The sequence below is a fragment of the Macrobrachium nipponense genome, chromosome 6, assembly GCF_015104395.2.
Source record: "Macrobrachium nipponense isolate FS-2020 chromosome 6, ASM1510439v2, whole genome shotgun sequence".
Taxonomy (NCBI): domain Eukaryota; kingdom Metazoa; phylum Arthropoda; class Malacostraca; order Decapoda; family Palaemonidae; genus Macrobrachium; species Macrobrachium nipponense.
In genome coordinates this window covers 61,451,822-61,464,467 of record NC_061108.1, presented here as the reverse complement: position 1 = coordinate 61,464,467, position 12,646 = coordinate 61,451,822, and the positions used below count along the sequence as shown (strand labels likewise).

General features: G+C 34.9%; 1 protein-coding gene and 1 long non-coding RNA gene across 2 annotated transcripts in view; one reads left to right on the top strand and one right to left on the bottom strand.

Moving 5' to 3' along the window:
- LOC135216075 (uncharacterized) overlaps positions 1-12,646 on the top strand; it is a 200,872-nt gene that overhangs the window by 152,085 nt on the left and 36,141 nt on the right. The gene's annotated exons all lie outside the window — the stretch shown is intronic.
- The window catches only part of LOC135216127 (tachykinin-like peptides receptor 99D), a 56,209-nt gene that overhangs the window by 14,191 nt on the left and 29,372 nt on the right, over positions 1-12,646 (bottom strand). The window contains exons 5-6 of the mRNA XM_064251191.1: positions 5,786-5,876; positions 4,738-4,844 (exon numbers count right to left, since the gene is read on the bottom strand). Of these exons, the coding sequence (XP_064107261.1) occupies positions 4,738-4,844; positions 5,786-5,876 (198 nt within the window). The remainder of the gene's footprint in view (positions 1-4,737; positions 4,845-5,785; positions 5,877-12,646) is intronic.

The following is a 12,646-nucleotide window of genomic DNA, read 5'->3' as shown; positions in this document are numbered from 1 at the left end:
TAAAGTTAAACACTGTTATTACAGTGTGCAAAGACCCAAAAACTGAAGCACATCTCTGCTTTGTAACAATCAGTGAGGATCACAATCACAACCAGTCAGCTTCTGCATTAACAGAACTGCACGTGCTCCCAGACACCAGAGAATTTTTCAAGTGTCATGCAGGTGAGTTGATAACACGTTTTGAAGGTTACACATAACTTTTAGCTGTATGATATTGTCCTCTACTTCGGAGACCATCCTCAATCTATTTGGGGATGCACCAACTCCGCCACCGCTAAACTCCATTACCATAATACAGCCACCAAAACGTCGTCATACTACCACCAAAAGCTCATAATACCGTCCACCAGTCGGCTTGGCGTTCCTAATAGTAAAACAAACAAAATCGGGGGGCGTGGTTCCATGGACTTCCAAACTAATTAACCCTATTAGTTTTGTTTGATATATTTTGTTTTCAATTAGATTAGATCTATTTTACCCTAAAGATGCTACAGTATCGATGTAGGCTTATATAGTATGCTATAGTTCGACAGATCCCAACTGACAGATTGTTTACCTTCTTGAGAAAAACCTTGTTGCCAGTTCTCTCTTAACCTTTAAATCGTCCCCTTCTTAAGTACTCAGCCATCTCCCAGGGAGGCAATATTTGAGACAGTACTTATTGAAAAGTGACCGTATAAATCCTAATAAGTAAACTCGATCCCCATTCTATTTGGTTATTAATTTTGAGACTATTTATTGTTATATTTTTTATTACTTATACCCTTAAATTTTGCTTATTATATTACATGTTTATTTGATGATCTTTTTCATTAAAAGTAATAAAAGTCGGTAATTACCATTCAGTATGTAGTTTGTCTTATGACATTTCCATATAATTAAATTTTCCGTCTGCCTTACTATCCATTTCCTAAACAAGTTTGTAATATTTTGCATTTCATTGCTCTTCATTTTAGGTTTCCCCCTCATTTTCATTCATCAAGTTATGATTTACTTCAATTTCATTTCCTTTTTCGTAGTCTATTTTGTCTTTAATACCACAGAGTATTCTGCCTTATTCTCTCTTTTAAGGCTTTAATATTCCCTTTATAATTTATACCTTTTAAGTTTTGCATATATTACATAGCATTTTATTTGAAAATATTTTGCATTTAAAGTTAAAAAAAAATCTGGCATCACCATTCATTATTTCTTATGACATTTTCTTCTAAAAAATATGACAGACGGATATGAAAATATATTAGAGCAAATAAAGATTTATTATAACTCACGGTCTGGACCGTGTTATAACTCATTAATTTAATGCGTGTAACAATTTTTACTTTTAATAAGATTGTTGCACATAAACTCATCATTGGGAGAGAAATAATTTATTTACATTAATTATCACAGGAATTGTAATAATATGATCCCATACAAAATGTACGTTACGAAGAATCTCCGTCGTTAGATGATCTTAGATCATTAACAGATATTCTTTGCAGCACCGCCTGTTTGTAAGTTTTCGGAATGCTTAACTGCATTTGCCCGTTTCACAGCGTGCTTTCTGTAGGAATGAATTAATTTTCATACTGACTATTGTTCTCGGCAACCTAAAGCAAGAAGTCATTCTTTTTGGCGCTAGAGTTCTAAGCTAGATAGGGCGGTGGGGCTTATCTAAAGGGTAGCTTAAGAGACAATTCCTTTAAACTTCATGATTTAATAGGCTTGGCCCACCTGCATATCGCCTGACAAAGGTAACAGGAAAAGTGGCAGCGTCTTTCGAAACAACTGTCACGTTTATAAATGCAATTTCTCATTTTATTTGCAAATAAAATTATAATCACAGTATGTGAACGCTTAGGTTCAGCAAAACATGATCATTAGTGAAATGTTAAGCCTTTTGTCCTATCTCTGCTAATGTATCTTCACAGCTCAAACTTCTGAGCTGTGGTTCCCATCTTGTAACTACCCTTTGTACTTTTTTTTAGTTCTATATTTATGCTTCTTTTTGAATGAGAACTCCATACCACTGCTGCATACTCCAGAGTTGGTCTTCTGAAAGATAGTATCATTCTTTTCACTATTTCTTCATCCAATGTGACAACCATCTTTATATTTGCTAGAAGTGCATAGGCACTTCTCACTTATCATTTCTGTGATCTTCAGATTATAGTTTTTTATTTTATTTATTAAGACTCGTGTATGTGTCACCCACTAGCATCCATGCCACGTGCATAAGAAGCTGCTTATATAATTATTTACAGACATTATAGTAATGTATTCTGTGATGCTTCCTGGGTATGGGATGACTAGGATAAATATTAGATGAATACTGTTTATTATCACAATTTCTTCACCCGCTGTCAAAACTACCTTTATATTTGCTAGAATTGCGAATGCATTTCTCACTTATTATTTCTGTGATCTTAAGATTATAGTTTTTTTTTTTTTTTTTTTTTTTACTATGACTCGTGTATGTGTCACCTACTAGCATCCATGTGCTTAGGAAGCTGCTTATATAATTAAGAACAGACAGTTATTGTAATAGTGTTGAAAATAGGTTTATTTTTCTTACAATATAATTTTTTCTAGTATTCTCGCTCATATTAACCCTCCTACTTGTCCTTTTACTATAAGTCTGCAGCAAGTAAGACAATTGATATCGCAGATTGAAATTATCATTAATATTATTTAGCAATAGAGGCTAATGTAAGATATTTTCACAGTATAGACATTTATTTTTTTAAACCCCTTCACATCCATGCTTGATGTACATAAAAGTTAATTTATGCAACATTGTACTGCAGTATAGATAATGGCAAGTGATGAGCAGGTTGTAACAACAGGTAGAGCATATATGGACTCAAAAGTAATAACAAACTGGCAACAAGGAACAGCGGGCTGCTTGAAACTCCAAGTTGTGCAAGGTTGCCACCCTTTAGAAGTGAATATATCTGAGAGTAAAAGTGAAGGAACACAAACTAAGTACTGAACTTAAGGTCAATGTATCGTGAAATGAAGATAATTTCACCAACATTCCTTTACCCAATAATTCATCAATTATTTTCTACATTGGCACCGCTTTTAGTGCACTTGATAGGTATGATGCCTCAAAGCATGGACTGATACAAAGAGGTGGCTCTTCAAAACATTGATCACAAAAATAGGATTGCTTTCTCTTACATTCATCATAATCTTTCTTTAAGCAATTCTTTGGCAAATAGAGCATACAATACATTGGGGTTTTGAGTTTTGCTCCCTTTATAGTCTAACCCAGTGTCAATCATTTTTCCTTGATTTTTGTTATCAAGCTTATTAGTGGGATTCTGAATATTGTAACATATGTTTGAGTCTACAAATGGCGCATTAACTATTAGATACCAAATGGGTTGATAATATCTCTTGCTCTTTCTTTTGTAAGTATATGTTGAGCAAAGTTGATGAAACTTATCAACTCCCAACCCCCCTACCCCATATATTACATATTATATTCTACATGAACACAGGGCTGGTCAATTTCTGTCCCCCTTCTTCTTTGACTGAATTTCACTTTATATGTCTCATAAGAGAAAAGAAAAAAAAAAAAAAAATAAAGGAAAATTAAAAGGGCACAGTCAGGTGACTGATAAAAACTAAACAATATAAAGTATGTTTGCAATATATATATATATATATATATATATATATATATATATATATATATATATATATATATATTACACATACATACATATATATATATATATATATATATATATATATATATATATATATATATATATATATATATATATATATATTAGAGAGGCATCGTATCCATCTATCTAGAATCTGAATACTGCAAATGTACTTGACGGCAGTAGACTCACGAAACGTAACGAAGACATGAGTTGATGATAAAAGAACAACAAGAAAAATAAGAATATGTGAACGGTCAAGAGAAACGTTCGCCCAAGAGAATGAAGAGACTAGAAAGCATAAAGCCTTACATGAAGATAATCATCAGAAAAAACACAGAAGAAAATGTATATAAACACTCCTTTGCTCATTACTCTGTGGTTTCACAAATGTTGTCATGAAAATGAAACTGCTTTTTACTTCAGAGAATTAATGCCTCATTTTGCGGAGGTCTTAATGAAAATAGTCATAACACCTGATGCAGAAATGTCTGCTTGTTTCTCTCGGCGGTTAGCTCTTAAGGAAGATGACAGCTCCATTTATTGTTTTCACCAGGAATAAATGAAAAAAAATCAACATAATATGTGTGTTAATCTAGTTTTGGATTCCTTCATAATAAATATCTTCAGGGGCGAAAAAATAAAATCTTATACAGTTTTTTTTTTCGTCTTGCTTTAAGGATAAGGTCTTGTTACTTGGTTTTGATTTAAATTGGCAACAAAGGGATCAGTATTAATACTTATATTGCTAATGATAAGCGTACATTTGGACAATAATATTATGCCTATAATATATATGTATGTATATATATATATATATATATTATATATATACACATATGTATACATATATATATATATGTGTGTGTGTGTGTGTGTGTGAGTGTGTTTGCGCGTGCGCTCGCGCGTGTCTATAACTTCTGTCACAGGAGGAACGGCGTGATATGAGATATACAGTACTAAGCTACGAGAATGGCGAATGCAAGGAAGTGCAAGATCTCTGGCGTTTACTCTGAAGCTTAGTAGTGGTAGCAATAGTAGTATTAGAGGGAATGGGCCATCTTTATCTTTATCTTACCTGAGAGATAATTGATACCTGGATCGATCGAAGTCGCTCGTGTCCGAAGACGTCCGCGTCTTGAAGAAGCACCGGAATCTGTGTCTGAATTCTCGCTTGAATTTCTCCTTTAGGGAATAAAGAAAATGATCAAATGACTTCCCCTGAATGGACGGTATCTTGAAGTGCAATTTTCCTCTTCACATTCTGGAAAATTTGAACTTTTTCCTTTAATTGGTCAGTCTGTTGAGAGTATAGTCTAAAGAAATCATGAACATTGTAATTTTATTTAGCCTAATAATTATGATGTTGTGATTAGCCTAAATATTTTCCTTCAGAGCGTGCGTGGTTTTCGAGATCAGTCATTTTGTATATTAGTTTTGTGTTGTTCTTGAAAAAAACCCCCCCCCCCCCCCAAAAATCAATAGCAAGAACACAATCCTAATTTGGTCATTATTGAACATACAAGATCTCTTGACCCTGAAATACCGAATATACCTAAATGTGCGAGTCTTTATTTGTAAATGTCAATAATGCCGGGCATGAGTTAAGCAGCCACTACACATTTGCTTGTTCTAATGAAATTTCTGCAGTATGTTCACACATTCAACATTCTTAGATGATTGTAACTTGACATGCTTATATACGCTCAAGTATTTATGACATTTTACTACAGGCATTTAGTAGCAGTTATATTGCATTGATACTTATTAATAATGGCCGTACTTATGCTTCTAGAAAATGCTACCAAACGTAAAATCTTTGCAGATCAAACAAGGACAAACGATCATTTAAAGATCTCCGCCTTCTGCCAAAGTATGTATGGTTGCAAGACACTCAAGTGAGTTATTTGTTTTCATGATATAGGAACTAAAACTGAGTTCACATAACAGTAATTCTGATCAGTTCTAACCGAAAAGGATTAATACAAAGCACAGCAAAGGTCTCAAATGAGTCTCTGCTTCAAACAATATTCTTGTTCCTTACACGTTATTTAAATGCCTCCTGATTATTAAAAGGTCAATGATAAAGCGTGCAGTGTGCTGAAGGTCAAGTGCATTCTACTTACATTATATATGGCGTAGATGAACGGGTTACAACAACTGTTGCTCATTGCCAGCCAGTGACAGCAGAACCATATGATATTGATGAAACGGTACCTGTCAACAAACAGATATTGAATATGATGAGTGTCCCTTCGTTTTGCCTTTTTATACCAAAAATAAGTATGTATATTTAGTATGTATATTATATAGGTATATATATATATATATATATATATATATACACACACACACACACACATATATATATATATATTATATATATATATATATATATATATATATATATATATATATATATATTGTTACGAAGTGCCAAGTATCTGGTTACCTTGCATCAATTATTACCTCACCAAAAGCCAAACACCTGAACCCTCATAACACGTTTAAACGACTGAATACACTAAAGGCAACAGTGATCCCTTAACACTTACCAGTATTGCAGAAAATCAGACTAAGTTCATCAAAACAGGTGTGAGGTAATCTTGTAAGTAATTAAATTAATCAAACAGGGCATCACTCCATCAACAACTTTCAAAACTCTAAGTATTTCCCTGATTTCAGAAGTCTAAGTACTTCCCTGGTTCTAAGTCACTTCAATTAAATTGAAGGAAAGCAAATCAATTACCACTTCTATGTTTCTACCTAACATGAATATAATCATAATTATACATATTTATACTGGTGTAAGATAAAGAAAACACTTATAAAAATTTTAAATACAAAAATTTATTATTAAATTCAAAATTATAAGTGAAATTCACAATATCAGGAAAATTACTGTTACTTGAAAACAAAGTAAAGTTTAATTAATTCTTGAATCAAATTAAGTAAAATTAAATCAAATAATTTATCATAAAATTCAAGAAAATTAATTCAATCAAAATTCAAAAGTGTTAGGCAATAATTGAAAATTTGAAATTAATTCACAAGTGCTAAACACAATAAAATTTGAAAAGAATTCTAAGTAAATGCAAATAAATTCACAAGTGTTAATTTAATTAAATGTGCAATGATAAAGCAATGAAAATAACTAAGTCAATTAAATGGTGAATGCAAATGAAAATATAAAACAAAAAGACACACTTTCAATAAGAAAATGAATAAATGTGCACAAACAATGGAACAGACACAAACACAAAAATATCAGCAATGTGTAAAAGTGTAAATCTTTTTCATAACACTGTAACCAACAGTTTTTACCAAACCTTCTTAACAGACACAGTTCCTATCAATTATTAATTAAACACACTCCCTATCCATTATTAGTTATTCACTGTTCCTAACAATTATTAGTTGCAACTAATAAAAATATAACACACTTTACCTTTTTTGGTATACCAACTTCTTTTCTTCTCTTGTAATTACACTTTCACAAAAAACAAGGCGCCGTTACGAAATGTTTGTTCAGATTCCACAAAAGAAATTAAATAAATAAATAAATTCTAAGAAATATCAAATATACAATTCTCACAATATGAGTGACCAAATTTACGTTACGTTAATTTAATCTCGATGTCGAGTGAGAGAGAGAGTGAGCGAGAGAGAGAGAGAGAATCTAACTGCCTCGAGGTCTTAAGATCGAATGAAAACTCTTCCTTGCGGAAATTGGCTAGGCAGATGACAAATACGTTCTGGGTACGAAAGCTTCTCGAAAGTTTCTGAAATCTGACGCAATCTTACATAAAGAAAATAAATGAGTAACATGCACGTGGTACTCGGCAAATACATACACGTACAAGACAAGACTGCTCAACAGATACGTACCCGATTGAAACGGAGGGTAAAACGATAATTAAGATTGACATGTTTTTGATGACCACGTAAAAAGAGTCGAGCTCATTATCAAACGCGTCTGACAGAGCAGGACGCAAACGGATCTCGCAGACTCTAATTTCAAACAGTGACTGACATAAAAGTTAAACATTTGCAGCTTTGAAAAGACAAGGATCTCTCTCTTTACGTTATATATATTTTCTTTTACAAGACGTTAATGCGAAATCTGAACACACATTTTAAAACATCCTATTCTAAGCTATCTAGGAATCTGAAAAAAATGTTACACAATCTACAAGACATTTCAAAGAGGGGAAAACATGCATTTTGAAAGTAGCAATATATAATATACCTCCCCCCAGAAGATTTTTATCACGGTGTTTGAATCCAACGATTCGCAACGAGATAAATAATAAGCAACTACATTGTTTTTGCCACTAATGTGCTGCACTCTTAAGTTATACTGTTGCAGGCACAAAGACCACCTGGTCAGTCTTTGATTATGGTTTTTCATTTTCTGGATAAATGACAGTGGATTGTGATCAGAAAACCACTACAATTCTTCATTCCTAGGTCTATTCACATACACTTCAAATTTTTTCAATGCGGTGATTAAGGCTAAAGTTTCCTTCTCAATTGTCGAATATACTTTCTGATGTTTTTTCAATTTTGTGACATGAAGCATACAGGATGGTAGATATTATTTTCATCTTCTTGAAGTAGAACAGCTCCAACACCACAGTCTGACGCATCAACTTGTATCACAAATTTCTTGTCGAAGTCTGGAGCTTGAAGTACTGGTCTTGAAGTTAAAAAATGGCTTTTATTACCTTCTCAAAGGATTCTTGACACTCTGGAGTCCAAATAAACTTAGCTTTGGGACTAGTCAAGTCTGTCAGGGGAGCTACTACGGCTGAGAAATTTTGGGCAAAAACGACGATAGAAACCAGCCAGCCCCAAAATCAAAAATCTGTAGCTGTTTTCCTGGTAGTAGGTGGGGTAGCCTTACGGATACCTTCTACATTAGCATTTACTGGAGCAAGAAGGCCTTTCCCAAACTTCAAACCCAAGATACTGTACAGTTGCCTTTCCAAACTCACTCTTCTCTAAGTTGATTGTTAATCCTGCTTCTTGTAGTTTCTTGAAAACTTTCTTCAGAATCTTCAGATGTTCTTCCCACGTTTGTAGAGTAAATCACGATGTCATCTAGGTATACACCTACTCCTTCTATTGATCCTAGCAGTTGATCATCACTCGTTGAAATGTTGCGGGTGCATTCATCAGACCAAACGGCAGAACAGTATACTGATATATCCCAAAAGGAGTAATAAAAGCTGACAGCAGCTTCGCATTCTCATCTAAGGGAATTTGATAATATCCTTTCAACAAGTCTATCTTGGAAACAACTTGGCTTGCCCAATATTATCAAGTAACTGATCTATAAGAGGCAAAGGATAATTATCAGCCACACTGATAGAATTCAGCTTCCTATAATCAGTACACATCCAAAACCATCCAAATGACATCTGGTTTCTTCACCAACACACATGGAGAACTGAAGTGACTTGAACTGGTTCTGCTAATCCATGTCGCAGCAAATATTCAACTTCCTTCTTCAAAACATCTCGATGATACGGTGATAAGCGATAGGCTCTTTGCTTGAAAGGTTTTCCATCTTCTTGAATCTTGATTTCATGCTTGGTCAGATCAGTACGTCTAGGCACATCTGAAAAAATTTCTGGAAAACTTCTAATTACGTCACTTAAGTCTTCACCTTGTTCAACACTCAGATGTTTCAGTTTATCCTCCAAATTTTCCAAAATTGAAGAATTATTCATCTTGCTTGCAGCTCCCAATTCGTAGCCATCATCGTCTTCTGTAGATAAAGTTGTTTGGGTTACTGACACAGTTTTCAGTTTTAGTTTCTGAGAAATAAGGTTTCAAGAGGTTCACATGTATCTTCCTTTGTCTTTTTCTTCTTTCTGGTGTTTTCAATCACATAAGTTCTATCACTTAACTTCTGATTATCTTGTAAGGACCTTGAAATTTATTAGTGAGGGGAAATCTCTTGACAGGTAAGAACACTAACACTTGTTGACCAACACTAAAACTTCTTAGCTTAGTCTTAGCATCAAATCTCCTTTTCATTTTCTCTTGACTCATTTTCAAGTTTTCTAAAGAGAATTTTCTAATCTCTTTCACCTCTTCCTTAAGTTCTTCACATACTCTGCTTGGCTTTCCTCTTGATTTTCTTCCCAATTTTCTGCAAGAATCTTCAATGGTCCTCTCACTTCTCTTCCAAAAATCATCTCATTAGGTGAACATCCCATACTTTCTTGATAAGCATTCCTAACTTCAAACAACATTAATGGTAAACCAACATCCCATTCTCTTCCTGACTCAGAACAATACTTTGTCAGCATACTTTTCAATGTCTGGTGGAACCTTTCCAAGGCACCTTGAGTTTCTGGATGATAAGCGGTTGATAACTGTTGTTTCACCCCTAACAAATTCATCACATCCTGGAACAACTTTGAAGTAAAGTTTGTTCCTCTGTCACTTTGTACAATTTCTGGTATACCAAAACTTTGAGAAAAAACTCCACAAGTTTTTCAGCAACTATCTTGGCAGATATGTTTCTAACAGGGATTGCTTCTGGATACCTTGTCACTGGACACATTAATGTCAATAAATACTCATTTCCTTTCTTTGTCTTCGGCAATGGTCCAACCATATCTATAATCACTTTGCTAAAGGGTTCTCCTCTAACTTCTATAGGTTGTAGGGGGGCTTTCTTGATGGTTTCATTCGGTTTTCCAGCTATCTGGCAGGTATGACACTCACGACAAAACCTGCTAACGTCTCGTGAAGTCCAGGCCAGAAAAAATATTTCATGATCTTCTCCACAGTCTTCCTGATTCCCATATGTCCAGATCATGAGGCTACTGCAATCACTTGCTTTCTCAATGGATATGGAATCAAAATTTGATGATATTCGCCCCATTCAGCATCTCCTGGTATATCTGTAGGTCTATACTTCCTCATCAGCAAACCTTCCTTCAGATAGTAACAGGTAGGAGTTTTGTTGCATCTCTTCTCGATCAACAACTCTGAAGAAACAAATCAGTTAACGATGCATCCTTCTTCTGCAAGTCCATCAGCTTCTCTCTTCACTTGACCAACTTCAAAGGTTGAATTCTCAATATCTGCTAACTCAGCTACTGTAGTTTCACTACTGTCTTCAGCAACACTTTGACTACTCGGAGTCTCTTCAGGAACATCAGGTTCTTCTTCTTCGTTGTCGTCTTCTTCATCTTCTTAGGAAATCTCTTCTTGGTCAGCACTATGGGAAACTTCACTTCCCTGGAATAATTCTTCTAAGCACAAAGATCCTTCACTTGATCCTTCTTGGGTGTGTAAATCCTCAGTTTCTTCACTTACAGTCGTAGTCCTCTTCATACTTCTGGTAGTTTACACAACTAGGAAACAGGTGGGGGTTATTCTTCTCCACTCTTCTGTAGGACTAATCCTCAATGGTTTGTCTGTCACTACAGGACAAGGAATAAAAGGCACACCAACACTTCATTCCCCAACAGAACATGTATACCTTTCACAGCTAGTGAGTCCTTTACAGCAAAATCAACATTCCCTGTCACCAATTCACATGACAGGTGTAAGCGGCATATAGGAGTTACTTCCTCTCCTCCTATACCCATTCAAAATAACTGAATCTCCTGTGAGACTCTTCTCCAACTGAGGGTGAGAACACGTACTACCACACTATGGTTACTCCCTGTATCACGTAATATCTTGACTGGTACCTGCATACTTCCTTCTTGAGTTGACAGCATACCCTCATAGATATATGGCTTAAAAGCTCCACACTGCTTAACCACTCACTGCTTGAGGTAACATTTCCACTGGTTGCTAAACATTCAGCTTGTTTAGTTTCATTCTTCTCTGGAGTCTGATTCTTTCCCACACTGCTCTTCGTAGTTTGTTTCACAACTTGACTAACTGGTTTTGACCTGCTGTTGATTCGGTAACACTCTTGACTGTAGTGTCCTACTCTTCCACACTTGAAACAGACAACATTAGGTTTCTGTAACTGTCTTGAAAAACTGGATGAGGATTTCACATTATTTGCTGAGCTGTATTACCTTGTGTACTCTTAGTAGTATCACTTGAAGGTTTCCCATTAAATTTGTTCCTGTTATTTGGATAAGACTTAAAACCTGGGCGTGTTGACTCTGGTACTTGACATTGTAATTACGTTTGCTACTGATATTGTAATCTTCACTAAGTGTAGCAGCTTTGTCAAGTTTCTTCACTTCTCTCTCTCTTAAATAAGCTCTTATATGTTCAGGAATTCCCTTAAGATACTGTTCAAGAACAAGTAACTCTTCTAACTCATCAAAAGTTTTAACTTTAGCAGCTTCTACCCAACGTTTGAAACACCTTCTCACTTTGTAAGCATAATCTAAGAAGGTTCCCTTTTCATCTTTTCTTAAATTTCTGAATCTCTCATTGTAGTACTCTGGGGTCATCTGGTAAACTTGTAGCACACTGTGTTTAAGTACCTTGTAGTCTTTACACTGATCAGCCTGTTAAGGCTAGATAAGCACTTCTCCCTTTACCAATCAAGACACTTTGTAGCAAAACTGACCATTTATCCTCTGGCCATCCCATACCTGAAGCCACTTTCTCAAAGTGATCAAAAAACTCATCTGGAGCTTCTTCAGTAAACTTAGGGATTAACTTCTGTACTCTCACTACATCAAATACAGGGTCTTGATTACCTTGGTTAGGGTTAGACGGTGTTACAGGTAATGTGGATCTAGCTTTTATTAATTCCATTTCCCTTTCATGTCTTGCGATTTCTCTTTCCTCTTTTATTCTTTCGCTTTCCTCTTCTGCTGCTTTTTCTTCTTCTCTTTCTCTTCTTTCTTGTTTTTCCGTCTATTCTTTCTCTTTCAGCTTGCATTCTCTCTCTTTCAGCAAGCATTTTTAGCTTAATCAAATTCTCTTCTGCTTCAATGCGTCTAAGCTCTAACTCTGCATCACTTTTCTCTTTCTTTTCTGCTTGCTTA